This window comes from Nyctibius grandis, chromosome 2, assembly GCF_013368605.1.
Source record: "Nyctibius grandis isolate bNycGra1 chromosome 2, bNycGra1.pri, whole genome shotgun sequence".
Lineage (NCBI taxonomy): Eukaryota > Metazoa > Chordata > Aves > Nyctibiiformes > Nyctibiidae > Nyctibius > Nyctibius grandis.
Genome location: NC_090659.1, coordinates 40073053 through 40092902, shown reverse-complemented (window position 1 = coordinate 40092902; position 19850 = coordinate 40073053). Strand labels below are relative to the sequence as shown.

The following is a 19850-nucleotide window of genomic DNA, read 5'->3' as shown; positions in this document are numbered from 1 at the left end:
ATGTACCAAAAACTGTGACAGAAATAAACTTTGCTTTTAGAAATTAAGATAAAAAGTGGTTTGGTGGCTAGTCTAATTTTACATGCTGCTTAATCTGGTGTTGCAGCAAAGCTGGCATTTACAAGATTTCAGAGAGACGCCTCCTGTTTGATGTCAGGGAGGGGAGGGGTAGTGCTTGTTGCAGTATGCTGGCCTGGACCAACTACCAACACTTCATGCTAAAACACTCGCTGACTTCCCATGCGGAAGGGCACAGCTACAGGGCACCCCCCTTCTCAGCACAGGAGCAAATAGACAGATACTACTGACCAAAACACGTTTAACTTCAGACCGAGACTGTAAAGCCTCGAGATGCACTAGTACAGAGCAGCTGTAGGTCTGTTTTCAAATAAGCATACACAAGTGTTGTCTATTATCTACAAATATTTATTTTAACACTTGGATGTAACTACAGGAAGCCCTTGGCACTGATAGAAAATATTGATTCACTGTTAGGTTACAAAAATTTATACATAGCAAAATTTAATGCTCTTTACATAAAAATATTAGACTACTTAAACAAAACTTCAAAAACTCCCAGTAATAGCTACACTGAATTAGAAAAGAATTAGGCTTTAAGACACTGCCTCCATTATTACCCTTATGCAAACACTGGGCTAGAACATCACCTGCATTGCTGTAGAAATGTCTCCTTCATGCAACAGGTAACAAAATACACTAGGCTATTTCGTCATATTTGCTCTACATTGATCAGCTCAGCCCCTTTTTTGAAACTGTCAAATTAGACTTCAATATTTCACACAAAAAATCATATTTGAAGTTAATACCCCCAAAAAACACCTTTTCTCTTAATACTGACTTGAAGAAGTTTGTGCTTCCTTTGAGTTATCTTCATCAGTCAAAACTATCAAACCACCCGTCAGCTTAACATGGGTATGAGTTGAATATTTATTTTTTTCCAAATGACTGATGTATTTTACTTTTCCCCCAACATTTATATATGTATATATATATATCATACAGAACAAACACCAAATATACCATCACTAATACTCAAGATATCACTGAATGCTTCTGAAAAAAAACATTAATTAGAAGGCAGACTTCTATGGGAAATTACTTTAAAATGGCACCAGTTTGTTTGTGGTTTTTTTTTTTTCTGAACACCACATTTTCTTAATGTGCTAATTAATTTGTAAAAAGGAAAACAGATAAGCACTGACTATAAATTTGCTAAGCACCAAGATAGAGAAAGGTGGACATCCTGTATTCTGTTTTATGGCTGTAATTTTTATTGTTCGTGTAAAACTCTGCAAACTTTCCCATCTGCTCATTTGGAATAGTCAGATCAGCGTCATTTTAAGAAGGTAACACTTTTCACTTACTTAAAATGTAGGATAATGGTCTCCTGCCACTATATAAATGCTAAGACATTTATAGAAAATAAATATTAAGGCAAAGCTGACATTTATTTTCAAAGAAGGGGATCATTATCCAGATTTGGGGATCTACATTCCATTAAATAGTTAATAAAAAGACTAAAACTTGGGATATCTGCTCAACACTCACGTAAGCACAGGAGCGTGACTGCTCCATCATAACAAAGTGTGGCACAGAAGCGGCGTGCTGTTCCTGTGGCCCGTGGAAGAAGTGGTCATAGACTGCCCCGTTGCCACTTAGGAACTGCTGCAACTGTGCTGTCACGTGAGCACGAGCTGCCAGAAATCTCATCCAGCTGCTCTTTTGTTTGGTGTATGAAGTGAGGTACTAAGTCACACACCGTACGCGTGCCTTTGCCTAAGGTCTGTACAGAGGCCGCTGCCTGCTGGTTTGGAGCACCTGCCATCGTTTTGTGCAGGACGACATGCTGTAGAACACATCAAATAGTAAATACCAAAAGTCTCGAAGAATAACAATTTGGTCACCTGTTGTGAAGTGTTGCCTTTTAAAATGCCTGGAATAAAACCTCCATTCTCTGTATGAAAGGATGGAAGGTTACCCACGGGAAGATTTCCCTATGCATGCGTTCCAGGAGCTGGAATGTGAAGCTTTTGCACTTCTCGCTAATTTTGTTTGGTAGACACACATCAGTACTGCAGAGCAGCTATTTGTTGATTTGTCAGAGCTACAGAATTCTTCTGCTGAATTACTGTGGCAAACATTTATGTGTAAGAATTGAGTTGCTCTTTTGACCGAGACTGGATATCCTGAAGCTCTTGCTCTTCTTTTGCTTTGATATCTTGGTAGGCCTGCATTTTGCTTGCATCCTTTAAGTAGGCCCAGTTAGAAGACAGTATCATGAGGAAGTGGATCTGGAAGAGAAGGGTGAGCATGATGGCTAGTGAGCATGTCAAGAGGCAAAGCAAGCTGCTAGTTCGATTAATAGACGCTCTTTAAAATAACAACCAAAAAATATAGTTATTCTACGTTAATATGCATTCTGTTATTAAAACAAGCACAGAGACTATTTTCAAAGATCTCCAGAATTTGGCATGCTAATATTTCAGTTGGTTATTCACCATTTAGAGAAAGTTAGTATAACAGTAATAAAATGAGCTACAGAGTTGTGAGCATCAATTAAAATGCAGAATGGAGGGAAGCCGGAAAAAAGTTTTGTACATGGCAATATATGTAATCTGTAAACTACGAGGTGCTCAGAAGAACTGCTTCCTAAGGCTGTGGTGTTTGTGCATATCCAAGCCCAGATCCTGGTAATTCTTTTCCCCCAACAAGCAGATGAGAATTCCACCCTCCCCCTGGAAAAAGCCTGAAATTGTAAACAGTTTTATTTACGTGAACAAGGCTACATGAACATAGTGAAAAATTAAACAACAAAACGAGTCCAAAACTAAGCAAAAGCATGCGATCTCTGGGTTAAGGAGTCTGAGTCGTATATTTTTATGACTACAGTGTATACTTCCATTGTCCAACCTCAGGTGAAGAGTTTTCTATCATATATAGCAACTGGTTCTTTTTTTATTATTATTGTTATTGTGTGGATTTTTTCTAGCTTGTGCATTCATCTCTTCCCAGCTTCTTTTCACCATACTTCAAGCCAAAAATCTACTTCTGAAAACACTGATTCACTTCTTTTTTTTAATCCCAACAGTGTAAAAAGGTCTCTAAGATCTATGCATGGTTTTGCTTCCCATCCAGTCATACTTTCAGTTTTGAGATCTGGCTACTGAGAAATCAGTTACTAAAGTGCAAGCCATACAAGAACAGAAGCTATTTATATGCTGTTTCTTACTAGTTCAGGGTCCAAAAGAAAGAATGTGATTGTTCTACGCAGAGCTAATACAAGGATGTATTTCCCTCCAGAGAGGGTGTGATTTGGCAGTTACTTAAAAATGAAGTAAAGAAAATAACCAACTTCTTCATCCGTGCACTGGAAATATAAGCCAAAAAATTCATAATACCTGGGCTTCTGATTTCTGCCAAAAGAGACTGGCACAACTTTACTATTCCTTTTCTTTTGTATCATATATATTTTGTATGCTCAGGGGGGTTGTATTTGGTGTTCAGGATGAAGAATAAATTAATAATTCTGACCCTGAACTGTTCCAGTATTTGTTTGAGATGACTGTTAGAAAGCAAGTGGAGACTTGAAGTGGAAACATCCCACCTTCAGAAGGATGCTTTTATAAACACCCCTGCAGTAACTGAATCCTCTCGACATGAAAAAATAGCCAGATCTCATCCACATCATAGTTCATATACAAGAAGTCATTTTATTAATCTGATAAGCTAAATGATGCATACTGAAGCTATTTACAATTACTGTAACAAAATTCAGAAAGCTAGACTTCTAGCCTAGGGTGTCAGTGGTATTTCAAGCTACGCAATGCAGCTCTGTACTGGGCTTATACAAATTAGAATTTAGTGCAGCAATCTTCCCGACTCTTAAACTTCAAAACAGCATAGTTATATGTAGTAGCCATCATGTAGATCAGCTGGTGGAAGAGAACAAAATACAGGAGAGTAAGATACAACAAGGTGACGGCTCAAGCCCGCACGGGCAACAGTTGATACTTCTACAGCAGACGTTACTCTGACCTTCTTCCAGGGTGGAGATGCAAGATAAATAACTTGCCATTTATCCGGAGAGGAGAACCTACATACAGATCTAAGGCTATTTCGTCAACAAATAGTGACTATCACACCTGGATTTGGCTGACATGACATTAGAAGCTGGCAGCCAGAGTAAGTGTTAAGACATATGAAGCAAGTCATCTTGTTAACATCCCTTTTTCCAACTGCTACCTGTAATTGGCGGTGCAGAGTTGGACTAGTCAAACTGCCTGGGTCCCAACAAAAAAAACCAAGAGCTTACAAATGACTGATCAAATAAACTACAAAAATTAAAAGAAATAGCAGACGTAAAAACAGAAATAGCAGGTAGAAGTAGGATTTCCAAAGCACATGCAGAGAATTCTCTTCTATGGATGGGGGAGGTGGGTTAAGATGACTTCTTAAAGCAAAAGTTCGGGACCTGCTGACCAGAAATGACCAAACCACAGCAGCAAATAAAGGCGATTACAGCTCACCCTCCTTAATGTCTAGTATCACTATTTTTAAGATGGACAAAATTTAATCTTAAAGCATCTTAAGCCTGAGAGGAACATGTTACACAATAAAACAACAAAAAATGCTACCCACCAATGCTATGACAGTGGCACCAGCTCCAGCACAAGCCACAATGAACAGGTGGTAAGACATGTAGAACTAGAGAAAAAACATGTTAAAAACATTGAAGTAATTGAAGATAGTAGAAAATGCATTTCAACTGTTCTAGAGAATAAGGATAATAAACCCATCTTTTTAGCAAGGTATTCAAAGCTTTAGAAAATAAAAATGTTCTCAAATAATTTTCATTTTCTGGATGAGATAACACAATAATTTCAGTGTTTTGTTTAAATGAATTCTCTTTATACTATTAGTATTAGTTTTCTCCAAAAAAATTCATCAAGTTATTTATTACACTGTGCCCAAGCGACTTGCAGGCAAAAGCTGCACACAGGTTACATGTCTGTACCTCATTCGTGTTGCAGATGTTCTCTAAAATCAGGCCACAGGCTTTGCCAGGTACAGCATTCCAAGGGATAATACCTGAAATACCACAGCAAAAGAAATCACTAATTTTAGAAATCAACACACGCGTTCTGTTCCTCTCTCATCTTTTCCGCCCACTTGCCAGTTGTGTTCCCATTCTGGGCAGCCGCACGTTGACCAGCACAGCTTTGAGTTGGCAGGAGGAATTAAAACAACTCGCTCAAGTTGTGCTTTCTCCCTATACCACGGCGTGCTGCCAAGACTTGTTCTCAGATGTGGTTTTCCCATACGGCAGACGAATGGTTGGTTGGGTTTTTGCACCTCAGGTCCAGTCACATACTGCCTACTCCCCCACTGAGCACTGAAAGGGATAATCTGCACCTCAGAGGTACTTGGCACCTTTCAGGATAGCACTTACTTACTAGATTAAGTTCTACTTGAACAAGTAACTACTACTTTAGAATAGTGTGAACATGGAGCTAGAGGGAAGAATTACAAACGGATTTTTCTCTGTTTTAGTTCCAGTAGATAAAAAAGCATTAAGTGAACACTGCTACAAGAAAATTCAGTCTGCTGTATCTCACGTACTCCCAATTACTTTTCTTACACAACTGAAAATCTGAAAAGTCACAGGATCTAGAAGGTTTAAAATAAGCTAAACTTTTAGGCCTCTAACAGGTATAAAGCTTAAGGAAAAGCCATTTGAAACAGGAGAAAACCAGTTTGTCTCCTCCATATAACTTGCATTTCAAACTCAGCTGGCTGGAATTAGCAACTCTGTAAGGGGCAGGTCATTGAAATTATCTCAGGATGGTATGGCTTGCTAAAAGATTTTATAGGATTTACTTTAAAGACGTCTTCTTTGCAACTGCAATATACACTTGAAGCCTTTTAGCTACCGGTTCCACCCAAAAACGTGAGGACAGTTTAGTGACACAAGTCGCCTGTTAAGGAGCTGCTCTCTCCCATCACTCATTGAAACCCAAGTGATTTTACTGATCAGAGGAACAGCACAGCCCCACATGGCACTCATACTGCTGTGAAACAAACAGGAGAAACAGAAAGGTGGAGAAGCACATCTTCCCCCTGCACTCCTAGGCTTTGCTGCTGAAGAAAACACCTTCCCAGCCTCTTGCTGTCAGTAGCTACAATAGGATGCAAACATTTAACTCATTCGGGACTTCTTGCTTTTACAATTAGTATATCTTATCTTCTCCTACTGGACTTACAGCCTGGATAGGAAAGCAAAACCAAGCTTGCTTACTTTTTCAACTCTCAACTCATTTTCCCAGCTTTGAATGACTTAGTCCAAAGACAGAAACACTCCTAGAAAATGCTAGCTAAAACAAAGCCAAAAGTAACAGTGACAAAGCTCTTCTGCACGAGGGAAGCTGAAAAGATTAACTTCAGGAAAAATTCACCTTAAGGAATGAACTACTTGAAAAGCCTCTTTTAAGCTACTGTCCCACTCCTCTGCTACCTGCACCTCCCTCGAATTTCTGTGTGTCATCAGAAAGCAGTATTAATTCATTAATAGTTAAGGCAGACTCTTGATTGCAGGTTTTTGGTCTTTTAACTGAAAGTAATTGTTAGAGCAAAGTTCAGGTGTTAACTTCATATTTAAATGTAAAAACAGCTTTTTGAAAGGAAAGAATATATGCATATGGGTTCAAAAACCAGAATCTGGTTATCTGTTTCTCAGCGCAGTTTCTAAGCAGTTTATTTTGAGGCTGATCTATTTTTAAACCTAATATTATACTGCTGGAAACTGCTACAAAATAATTTTAGATAAATGACTTGCCAGTTCAGTTAAATTGATTGCATGTGGAAAGAGATCAGTGTAATGTGAATTAATTAGAAAAGTAATAGCACATTCAGAGCTACAAGATGCTTTTACATTTGGTTGATTTGATAAGGCTGAGACAAAACTACTGAAGACAGACCAAGGAGAAAGGATAAGGCATTTAATCAGGATTAAAATAAGTACCGTATTGCCTGATATCCACGCAGATCTGGTCCCCTGGAACAGTCACATTTGTCTGAAGAGATTTGATGACTTCGCAAGTTGACCATATGTTATAGAACATAAAGACAGGCACAGCAGAGAAGCCAAAGACCCCAAGCCAGGCCACTCCAAGCACATAGGTGAGGAAAACAAACTGGGCAGAGAAAACACAAACAGTTCACATTTGTTCTTTGAAAAGACTACTTGAATTTTGATTAAAAATGCTTCAAAATAATCTTTAAGCATACTTTCAGAAATCAAATAATAAAACATTTGATTTTCAAGCACGAATAAAATCAGTATTCTCATTGCTTACAAATACTTTGGTAGTTTAAGTGCTACTGAGGAAGTAATTCAGACATTTCCTTTTTCATCAGCCTGATTGAGTAAACAGCTTGCCCTCCTGAAAAAGCAGTCCATTAATTTCTCAAGATTCTCAGCTAAGCAGTGATGCTGGTTGTAGGCTAAAACCAATAAAACTCCAACAAAAATCAATTTAAGGAGTTTTTTTTATTAACTGTAGCAAACTATCATTTCGATACAACTTGCAAAATCAAAACAATAGAGTGAATCCATGTTCACAGAGCTCTCCCGTATTCCCTGATTTATTGAAATCAATTTTGAATGTAACATTTGAGAATACCTGTTAAAAATAGGTATTAAATTAAAATACCTGTTCAAAACCTACCACGACCGTTACAGCAGATCAGAAAGCTTCAATTGATCTAATACACATTGCCAAGAAGAAAGTTAGTTACTTCACTTTAGAGAATAATGGATTTTCCATTGAAATTTGCTGGTTTGGCTTTGCTCTTTAAAAAAAAAAAAAAATGTGCATTTTCTTTGGTAAGATTATAAGGTATGGCATGCATTGCTTTGGAAATCACTGGCTTCCCCCTCCCACTGTATCTCTTCCCTCTTCTTCTAAGTTTTATGGTGAAACAGTAGCTCTGGCATCAGTTCTTAGCTCCCTCCTCCTGCTGAGACTAGGATTTGGATCCTACTTGGAAAGCAGGGGAATGCTGTTACATCTTCTGTCTTCCCTTTTCACTGTTGTTTAACTGTAGGTGGACTGGAAAGACTTTCCTTCCGGCAAAGCACTGATACTGTACTATCTCACTTGAAATTCGTGTGCCAGAGAACAGCAGCAAGGATGGGAAAGGCTCTGAAGGGGGAGGTTGTCTCAGCCTGACCCAGAACTGATGGACTGAACTAATGCTGCAGTGGTGGAAGTTTGCATCCTCGTAGGTTTTTGTGCAGACGCGCTGAACAACACTGCAAACGTTACAGCAAAGGCTGAGCAATTGGTTAGGTTTTACAGTCAACAAAGGTGGTATGCATGGGACGTGGAAGTGCTTGCAAAACTGAGGCCCATAAAAAACCCAGCTAGCCTTTAATTTATACACAACTGAAACACCCTATTTCATATTAGATAGTGCCATACACCAGACCTGCATGTTTTAGTGAGAACTGAGAATTCTCTCTTTGGATTTGGTAAGCACCAAGTGGATCAGTTTAAAGGAATTCTACAGATACACTGTATGTAAAACGTGGTTTGGCATATGTGTATGTGGAAGTGTGCATGAGAGGAAGGACACAAAGCCAAAAACACACTCACTCTCACATTTAATGTGATAACTGAGGGAATGGCTATTCTGCATTACCACAGCCAACACAAATAATTTAGGAGAGCTGGAAGTCCGTCTTCTGTAATAACCTTATGCAAGATGGAAGGGACTGCCTTTCAGGACTTCACTTGGTAACGTACAGAGGAAGAAGCAGAGGAGCTCTTGATCAAAAAGGAAAAAAAACAAACCTCTGTATGTTCAGAAGCTTGTTGTCTGCACCTAGCTGCAGCCACTAATCTGTTAAGATACTGTATCTCCTCACAAACGTTCTAACCCTGGTGTTCTAAGCAGCTCTATCACTACACAGCAGCATACAGGCATTTTTACGCCATGACTGTCACCACTGACCACTGATGTGTCTTACTAGAGCTCCAAGCCATTACTCAGCTGCTAAATTCTCTCCTTCATTGTGTGGACAAATATAGGCAAACACAAAAACATGTTTTTCTGTCATATTTCCATGTGTCACATTGGTATTTGTATAAGCAGCTTGCAATCATGTGCCTGCCAATTACTCAACTGCACAAGCAATTGTTTGCACTAATGAGATGCAGGTATGTGTATGTTTCTACTGTATTATGGATCTTTAGAAAACACTGCTTTACATCTAATTTTGCTCATCCGTGAAGATAATACTTGCTAGGAAAAGAACGAGCGAATAGCGGCTTAACTGGAAAATGATTGGATGTCTTATTTTTATTAGCTCTTGAAAAATTCAATAAGTATCCAACAGCACAGTGGAAAATTGTTAACCCTCTTGAAAATAAACATGCATCTCTTTTGTATTTAACCAGCTGAAAGTACCTATTTTTTAAGTACAGGATATAGATTGTATATTAAAATGCAACAATCACATCAAAAGCCTCTTCTCTTTTCACCCACACTTCCCCGTGGGCGATCTGTCATACTGCTTAGCTTCCTCCGTAACTATGAGCTTTGAATTCAGGTTTTCAGAAACAGCTTTGAAATCCTGTCTCAGAAACATAGTTATGTTTCTGTTCTTGCAGAGTGCACCCTAGGGGGCAACGTGGGTGAGAATCTGAAGTTTTATTTTTAGTTAAACTTTGTTTAAAATTTTGTTCTAACACAGAAGTATACTGAAGGGAAGATGGCTGGTAACTTTAAGGCTTTAAGTGTTTCAGCTTTCAGAAAAAGACTCACTATTACGTCTGTATGCCTTTTGGCATCTGCAAAAGCAAGACAGCAATACTTGATTCAAGTGCAAAGATGTTGCAAAGCTTCATTCATTACTGTTTGTCTGAAGGATCCAGACATCCTCAAGCAGAATTGACTATGGAAGTCAGAGGCATTACTGTTTGTTATTTAAATAGCTCTGCAAACCACAGCCATCTGCCTTTAAGCATCACTAGTGTGCTCTAAGTTTAAAAGCACAAATTTCATTTTGTCTCACATTGAGTGTTTTAAAGTTAGCAGTCTCCATCAACTTAATGCAGACCAGTGGGTCAGCTTTATGATAGGGGAGGCCACAGTAGCACCTCGACAGTCCATCTGCAGAATTTGGATTTGACCAAGCATCCTCAAAGTTCAAAGAAGGACTAGCTACAGGGACTGACTCTGACCACCCATAAGGAGTTAAACAAAGAGGGCAGCAATATATTGTGGTTCAAAAACACAGGAGTCAAACCGAGCCCAACAGGTTTTAGCAAGTGAAGATAACTCTTCCCATTTCTAATGCTACTCACCATTCCACTGATGCACCGGCCACAGGCTGTCGTTTTGAACTCTCCATGCAGCTCCTTCACAGCGCTTGTTGTATAAAAACCTTCTGCCAAAAGGATTATTCCATATAAGAAGAAAAATGATGCAATTCCATAAATTACATACTGCATTAGCTGTATTCTAAAATGGAAAGAAAAAAGATACAAATAGATTTCAGTCCTATAAAAATAAAGTCAGTTCTCCCAAATCATAACAGGCATGAGGTAACTCCTCTTCTAGAAATACAGTTCAAGGTTCCTTAATGCATTTTTAGCAAGCAGGCTGCAGGAGAGCACCAGTATGACTGTCACACTTCTACAGGTAAGCAATAATGATATGCATCAGTCTTGCATCCACTCGAGCATCCTGTTTGTGCTGCAGTTCTTACACTGACTGGTATTAGTCACCAGCTTGTAGCTGCCATTTCATGCCTCCACTATGGAGATTTTTTTTTCCTGTTATTGATCCTGACACCTAACTCGGGGAATGTCTGACAGGGACAACATAGGGCTTTGATATGGCAAAGGCTGAAGCTGAACTACTGGCTGAACTACCAGGCTCCGTGGCGATTCCTTTCGCTTAGGGAAAGGAAGCAGTCCCTGAAATCCACTGTTTCCACCTGCAAAATCCAGTTAACGTATGTTTGCAAAAATTTGCAAATGCAGTGATACTTCCCTGAGACAAAACTCAGCAAATGTGCAGTGAATTCTCCTGAGGAGGAATGGTTTGCTCTACAGCCCAAGAGAGTACTTCCAAGAGAGCAAATAGTTTCAGTGCCTTAAGTCACAGCAGTGTTGAGCTCCCAAAAACATAATTAAATTTTTAAAAACTGAAAAAAAATATTTAGGAAGTGCTTCCATTTCAGGTACTTTGGAATCGTCCAGAGGAAGGCATGTGGCATAGGCACTTCCCTCAGATATGATTTGAGAATGTTCTTGATTCCTTAAAAATCTACCATCTCCAATGACACTCTTACAGTATTCTTACTCTGGCTAGAATAGGTAAATGGAAAGAATAATTTCTAAGTATTATTAATCAGATTCAGCATCTGAACCCGATTGTTTTGGAGGACCAGAATGCCATATCTTTCATACAACATTTCTTCTGGTCTCTGAAAGTCACACTTTGTTATTAGCATAACTTCTCCAGAACCTACACCTTCTTAAAAGTAATTTGATTGTTGGGATGGTTATTCTGGATGAAGCTATTCATAGAACAGAGAGGTTAATTTTATACATCCATACTCCCAGTTTTCTAAGGATAAATATATTTTTCCTCAAATGTTTTTTCCATTCTTACCACCCTCTACTAAGTAGCTGCTAGCATACATGTACATCCCCAAGGAGCATCTGTATGCTTTAGTTCAATTTAAAGAGAACGGATTACTACCATTTATATAGTTAAACGCTATCCAGACAGACAGCACACTCCTTGTATCAAAATAGGATACTGCTCATTTAAAATTACATGTGGGAAGTGTTATGTTTATTTTCCAAACTGATTAAAAATAACAGGAGAAATCTGTTGCACCTGTGCTGTAGAGCATGAAGAAATTAAGTCAGTGTTTGAGAGAGAACAGAAGAATTCATTTCACCGTCATTAACAGTCTATGAGGAACTCGACACATGTTACCAGAAATTAGTAATAGAAACCTGGTTAAAAATCCATTCCACAAAAGGTGCTTACTAGTACATTTTTCATTTATTTTATGTCTCTTCAGCCTTAAATCACTTGCCTCTTTCTAGCATCTCTTCTCCCTTGGCTTGTTAAGACCTCCACAGAGCCTAAGACCTCAGCTGCTTCAGTAGCAATTACACATTTCCCCACCTGCTGACACTGACTTGACAAGAAACATTGTCAACAATTCTCCAAAATTTAAAACTTGCTGCCTGTTATGGCTACTTTTGCAATTTCTTCTATTTTGCTCAAATGAAGACGGATACAAGCAGAAGGACGTTTTGTTAGTCAGTCGCTGAGGAACAGCTGCGTAGTTCCTTGCTAAACTCTGTGGCTAACTGCAGCGTCCCTGTGGCTCATGCCCTGGGGCTGGGGACGCGGTGCCAAGCCGCAGCCGGGGCAGCAGGCACTGAGGGGACACGTGGGACCCTGGTGGGGTGCAGTCCCAGAGCCGCGTGGCATGTCTGGGCACAGGGGGTCCTGCAAGGCGGGGAAGCCCTGAAACGGTGCTGTGAGACTGACGCCAGTGCTGCCGTGGGGTGGGAAGGGGCCAGTTGCGGAAGTCTCGTGCTGAGTGCACGCAGACTGGCCCGCAAGCGCGTGCCATGTGGGCCCCCTCTTCACAGACGCACGTGGCCTGCACAGGGACCCCCGCCCTGCACAGGGACCCCCGCCCAGAGCCCTCGGGTGGCTTTCAGCAGGTTTTGGCTGCCCTTCCTTGTGCTGTCCCCTGTCCTGGGCTGGAGACATCTCCCAGGGCTGGCCGGGCGCTGTGCCTGCAGCTGGTGCCGGCCCAGGGTAAGCAGCAGGCGGGAGGCCGCACTCTGGCCGTCAGCATCCCCACACCGGTGCGCTATCATCGTGAAATGCAACTTGAGCAACGTTCCTCACTGCTGCCAGACAAAAGCCTTTCCAAGGCCTGGCGGTCCAGCTGGAGGGGTCGCCTGAGGCCCAGCAGGCTCAGACCAACACCCCAGAGCCTGGGACCCGTGTGTCCCTCAGTGTCAAGGGGAACGAGAGGCTGGCACAGATGGGGTTGGGCATGGGCCCTGACGTAGGTCTCCAGGCCTTCCTCTGGTGTCACTGAGAAGCCTCAAGAACACAAAAGCCCCAAATACTTCAGCAGTGGTTATTTCCAAAGGCTATGGTTGCAGAGACAAACATTTAAGGTCTTTCCAGTCTTCTCTCTCTCTCTCGTTTCTCATTTGTCCACCTTCTTCTGAGGGGGGATGGACCGAACAACACTTACCTGTTATTCCTATCATCCCTTCAAACTTTGTGTCACCAACAAAGACTAAATCTACCCTCTTTCAGATTAAAATCATTACCCCTTGTTCTGTCACTACAGGCCCTGGTGAAAAGCATTTCTCCATCTTTCTTATAAGCCCACATTATACAATGAAACATCACAATAAGGTCTCCGCAGAGCCTTTTCTTCTCCAGGCTGAACAACCCCAACTCTCTCAGCCTGTCTTCATAGGAGAGGTGCTCCAGGCCTTTGATCATTTTTGTGGCACTCCTCTGGACCTGCTCCAACAGCTCCAAGTCCTTCTTATGTTGGGGGCCCCAGAGCTGGACACAGTACTCCAGGTGGGGTCCATCGAGAGCGGAGTAGAGGAGCAGAATCACCTCCCTCTACCTGCTGGCCACGCTGCTTTTGATGCAGCCCAGGATACAGTTGGCCTTCTGGGCTGCAAGTGCACATTGCCAGCTCATGTTGAGCTTCTCATCAGCCATCACCCCCAAGTCCTTCTCCTCAGGGCTGCTCTCAATCCATTCTCCACCCAGCCTGTATTTGTGCTTGGGATTGCCCCAACCCACATGCAAGACCTTGCACTTGGTCTTGTTGAACCTCATGAGGTTTGCAGGGGCTCACTCCTGGCACTGATGGAAGTTATTAAATAGTACTGGTCCCAAAATAAACAGATTGAGCAGGATACACACTCTGGTTCTTTGTGCGTGAACACCAAAAAACCACTGAGTGCTGTTGGACAAACAAGTAACCTAGTAGTCAGGGATGGAGACTGAGGTTTGAATCCATCTCTACTCATTTTGCATGAAGGTGTTCGGAGGAGTAATGGAAACGGGAGGCATACTTACATTTCACTCAGCAAAGCATGGTCGCTGGCAGTCGTGGAGAAGTGCTGCTCAAGGATAGACACGGTTCCAGTGAGCGCCACATGGCCACAGCCACAAAACAACGCTACCCCCGAGAAGCAGAGAATGGTTGCCACGAGCGAAGCATATGGCACTCCTCCTAGGCACTTAATGCAACATTCAAAGCAACCTAAGCAGAAAAGAGAAAGCAAAAGAAACGTTATGAGCAAAAAGCAAATTATGAGGAAAACAATATCTGTCCTCCACTTGGTGAAAGCCATAGGGACTAAAAGGCCCAGGCATTGACATGCTAAGCAAAAATCTATAGGTGGTGCAAGACAGCATCACCCTCTAAAGCAGTGACCTACAGATTTGTCGGCATGAACTCAAAGCCCAGAAAGTGGGCTGAGTGCTCCCATCTTTACGTGATCACGAGGAGATCGATGAGACAGACTACGAAATGGAAAAACTAAAAAAAAAAGAAAAATCACTTGTCTGAAGTGATCCATTGTGATTCAGCTGCTCATACAGAGCTCACCACATTTCAGCATTACTAATGGCAGGAGCACCAGCTACGCTGGCACCATTCAGGAAGCCAGAGAAGCAAATACTCAAGACAATGAAGCCTTTTGGAAAAGTAAAAGATACTTTGCACTTTCATTGGAAGAGGAATACATTTAGGTCTGCAAAACTACTCTATACTCTGCCACAGCTCCCAAGTATCTTTTTGTAGAAATCTGTGTAAGGTTATACGGATACAGGTATTTTAACAACAGGAAAATTAAATGGGGGCCAAAGAGTAGCAATTTTTATCGAGAGCACTGAGATGAAGCTGTATGACACTCACAATACATTTCCAGCTTTATAGGATACACTGGATTTACAGTGATCCCTGAATACAGTCTGCAGTAGCGTAATCAAAGTTTTAATGAAATGTATCATTTAAGCAGTCTGAGTTAACAACCCCCCCCTCCCAGAACTGCTGCTCCACAAACACTGTAATAAGGAGGTTGCAGCTGAATTGCCAGGTTCCTCCCGACCGCGCAGCCTGAAAACCCATCTGCTCGCAGAGCTGGGAAACGTAAATCGGAAACAAACACAGCTTTTAACTGCGCTATAATGGTAATGGCAATCCATACCAATTCATTACTTCAGGGTGATGGCATTAAACTGTCTCCATTAATGTGCATTTCATACAACTGCGCAAAACACAAGCCATTAAGACAACGCTTAATGGAGCGACCAGCGTTGCACGTTGCAGGAACAGCCCGCTGCTTCTATAGGAAGGCGCTAAATGGACAAAACATTCGAAGGCAGGGAGACAGCTGGTGAACGCGTACATCACATCACATCTTCCCACCCCAAAAATTCCTCACGAAGATCAGCAAGTCTCCATCCACCACACAAGACAAGTTTATTTTTATTGCCTTCCCTTTCCCACTAATGAATGAGCTGCAGAGCAGGCACTTCCATGAAGCACTGGGGAATAATATGCATCCGATAATTGAAAGCTTTCCCATTTCATAAGTGGGAAACTCTCCTTTTAGAGAGTCACTAGCAAGTGTCCCAGTCAGGCTTAAGCAGCTATCAGCACCAAAATGACTTATGAAATGCCACTTCTCTAACTGCAGACAAGATTTAATTGTATGGAAACAAGCCTGGGAAACTTTTATAGTCAAGCCCACAGCTGGAGTCCACTCAGCAGGAACTATGTTCACGACAAAAATACTGCCGAATGAACAAACACTGCAGCTTAGCACTGACGGGGCAAACAAAATCCAAATGCGCGCTATCAGAAGAAATCATCTCTGGTTTTCATCTTATCACAGAGGTCCAGAATTGAGTTCAGACACCAGACCTTGCAGAGCGATCCTCCTCTTTGGGGAATCTGCCTGAGTGCAGCTCGTGAGCTAGACACAACGGCAGTCGTACACGTGAGGCTGCCTCGCCTCCGCAGCATCTGTTCCCGGCTCAGGCCCAAACCTCCGAGAGTTAATCCAAGAAACACTTGCACCTGGCACAGGATTAGCAGAGAAGGATTATCCAAGAGTAACCATGCTCTGATCCAACAGGCAACCTCCAACACACATGTGGCCACAGCCCAGCACAAAATGAACAGCCTTTTAGGCCACATTCCTAAAGGAAAAGGTGACTAAACACTAGATCATTGCTCGGTGTGGAGGAGGTTGATTACCTAATCATGCTGATCCACAGATTGCTTTGCAGAAGGATCCCATTAGAGATAGGAAATGAAAAGCCAAGGGACTGCCCAGGTCTGAAAGAAAAGCTGCCAGTTTCAGAAAACGGGGCAGCCTTCTTGAGAAAACTAAAAATTGATGTAGACCCAGGACCAACAATTAAAACTCCCCAACTAGGTACCTGTCCTCCTGGTACCCCATACCGCACAGCCGGCTTTCCAGGCCACCAACAGAACATTCGCCCTGGAGACTCTGTCAGATCCCTTACCGGAACACATGGCAATATCTGCCACTAATCCACTGACCCTCGAACGCAAGCCGACAGTGGCAAACCTCCTCTCATCTCCCAGCAACTGGCAGCTGCACATAGCATCTTTGTGGCCATACTCTTAATGTCTTCCTCTACAGCCCCAGTAAAAAGGCATCACAATATTTGATGGCCTTCATTTTACCCGTGCAAACCAAGGCCAATGAATGCCCTAAGAGGTCTCTAAAGCAACCACACTATTTCGAGCAAAGCAGAGAAAACTGCCCAAATGTGGGACTGCAGAAACGACTTGCCCTCGCACCAAGACTACAGCAGTAAGCAGAGGGACTTCAGTTCACAGGAAAATAGCGTGCTGCCAGCTTGCCAGCGGCAAGAAGCATCCCAAACCAGCATGTTTCCAAGAGACAGCCTCCACCTGCACGTAGTCATTCTGCACCCAGATCGACAGCAGAGCAGCGCAGCCTCCTGCCACAGGCTAACTAACTGCGGGATGCAACCTCATCATGGTGCTGGGGCTGCCAGACTCCCCACAGATCCCACTGTGAACACTTTATGAGGAGCTTAAATCCATGCCTAGCCCGAGCAACATAGCTGGTTTTATAATTTTGTTTTAAAGCAAGCCTAAAACAGTACTGCCAGGAGCAGCTTTCAAAACCAGCGAAAATTTGAAGCTCATCAAGCACTAAGATAGGCTTACCAAGCTTCCCAAACTAGCACTGAAGCAAATTGGAGGATTTCTTCAAAAAAATTAAAGCTTTCCAGGCAACCTGCTGTATGGTCTCTCTCTGTAACCCCAAGTCAGCTAGTATCTTCATACAGTACAACTGACAATCCACAATGATGTTTGCCTAGCTCATGCTCGCAAAGTAACTTGCCAACACACAGGCTGAAGGTCTGTGAACTCAAGCTGACAAAAATAAGTAGCATTTAAATAAGTTTAGTTCCAATTTTCTGCTAGTTTTTACTTTCCATATGGCCCACACGCTGTACTTTTCAGCTGTATATCCACTTCCGAAACAGCAGTGTAAAACGATTTAAATATGAAACTGTACAGCACAAACACACATCACTGCATCTCCCCTTTCAATGGCCATTTTGTGCAAGGCATCACTAGAACCTTTTGTGCAACTCAGCAGAATAAAAACATTTTTTGTCCTCAGGCTGGCGAGCAGCAGTTGCCATGGAGGCAGGTTAATAACAGCCCAATGATTTGCCCAGAGCTGCCTGTGATCTTGGCTACAGATTTAACACACTCCCAGAAGGAGGCCAGCTAAAACAAGGACTGAGATTATTCTCTAGGGAATGAATGCTATTAAACACACACACACACAAAAATATTCTTGCTAAAGGACAAAAATAAAGAGAAGAGAAAAAAACAGGAACCAGCTATTCTTTTAATCTCCTGGAAACTATCAGTCACAGGAAATTGGTAAAGGATGAACCTACATATGTACACAAATTGGCACTGGGTTGCTTAATGTATGAAGAACAATTACACAGTCTACCCAGCAGTGTACAGGCTACTGCATAAACGCAGAGGCTTAGCCATTCAATTTCCCATGTCAAATAGCAATTGTGTGGCTAACCCTTCTTTGGTACTTTAAGTATGGCTTTAAGATTTAAACTCAGAAAAGCAAGGTAATGCAGAATTAATGGAAAGCGGTCTTAAAAAAAAAAAAAGCAATTCTTAGACTCTAACTCATCCCACTAAGGTCAAGACGGAGTGGAACAACAAAATCTGTGCTCCGGAAATGACAATGCAATGGGATCAGGTAGTTGTCTTGAGTATTCCCAGGGCTTGGCACTAGGAAGTTCACACATCAGCTCCTGAAGCCCAGATTTGAAAAGCTGAGACAGGCACATGTTCACAAAGCCATCCCTCAAAGCGAAGCATGGAAAACATGGTGTAAGGAAAGTGCATCCACACCTCCTGGACAGAAAACCAGCCTGTCCTCTAACGTCCCAAACTCATTCTAGGTTGAACTACTGCCTCAATGTATCTCAGGTGAGAACCATTGATCCCATAGTCAAGGTCACTATGGAACAAAAAAACAAGGAACACAGAAAACCTGAACGGAGGTTTGAAAAGCTCTCCATTTCAGGGAGCTAAACCTCCAGGCTCCCGTGGCTGTTTTCTGAGTTAGTTCCCACTCTCTTTTCCTTAGAAGTTTCATTTCTTCCCTTCCCATAAATCCGTCTTGCTGTTCTGAAAGATGAAGCAATGGGCACCATTTTTTCTCATCACTTACTTCCCGTAATTGTGCAATGCATTTTTCAAAATCCTGGCATGCTGGACACCTGTCCAGTTAATACATGGTAGCAATTACACAGCATGTTCCACCACAGAACCACAATCTCTGTTGGCTTCAGCACTACAGCTCAGGGAGCACGGGGGGAAGAACCGTTTTAACAAAAAGAAGGTTGCAAGAGCCCCAAGGAAAGAAAAAGCACTAGATAACATCTTAAATGCAGCCATCACATGTAAATCAGGCTTATTATTACACATCCACGGGAGCCTGGTGTTGGGAGCATTACTACCAATTCACAAACAAATGTAAGAGGAGAACTCAATACTTTACATTCACCTCCTGTTTCCCCAGTGCTGAAGATTACCCCATACCAACCATGCATAATACAATCTGAGTCCTAACCACCATGGATCTCTGTCAGAAAACGAACTTTATGTCAATGAAAGCAAATGTCAATTTTACTTTCTGCCATCTACTGTATTTTTCAAAATCTCCATTCTGAATGGCTTACGTATGCTAGGATGTACATTTTCATACCTTACAGCATGACTGACAGCTATGGGGGAAGCAGTGAAGGATGCAGGAATACGCTAATAGCTCAGAAGCAGAAACAGAATTTACCTCCTTCTTCCCTGTGTGAGAACAAGCCAGTACCTGGCAGTAAGATAACTTTACTTCTCACATTTATCACCCACACCAGCAGCCAAGGGTCAGTGGCAACAGTACAATAAGATAAAACATTTAATCTTACAAGGGTAAGTTTAAAGCATGTGACAAATTTCTCTCCACATTTTAACAGGGGCACTAAAATAAAAAGGCTGCATGTTAAATCACTTGGATGTCTTTGTTGAAGCTCTATCTTTACTTATTCCTGTTCATCTTAAATTTTGCTGATTTACAAAACATGACACAAAGCTAAAACTTCTGTTATTAATTACAATAAATACTCACTCACCA

At 41.8% G+C, this 19850-nt stretch overlaps 1 protein-coding gene across 3 annotated transcripts in view; it reads right to left on the bottom strand.

The window, feature by feature from the left end:
* Positions 1-405: 405 nt before the first annotated feature.
* Positions 406-19850, bottom strand: part of GPM6B (glycoprotein M6B) — a 117813-nt gene continuing 98368 nt past the window's right edge. For 2 of the 3 annotated variants that reach the window (XM_068418654.1, XM_068418650.1), the window contains exons 2-7: positions 14182-14368; positions 10389-10545; positions 7040-7211; positions 5036-5109; positions 4660-4725; positions 406-2312 (exon numbers count right to left, since the gene is read on the bottom strand). In XM_068418654.1, coding sequence (XP_068274755.1) covers positions 2163-2312; positions 4660-4725; positions 5036-5109; positions 7040-7211; positions 10389-10545; positions 14182-14368 — 806 coding nt within the window. In that variant the 3' untranslated portion in view covers positions 406-2162. Of the gene's footprint in view, positions 3954-4659; positions 4726-5035; positions 5110-7039; positions 7212-10388; positions 10546-14181; positions 14369-19850 lie in introns of all 3 variants that reach the window. The other variant, XM_068418661.1, reaches the window with a different exon arrangement.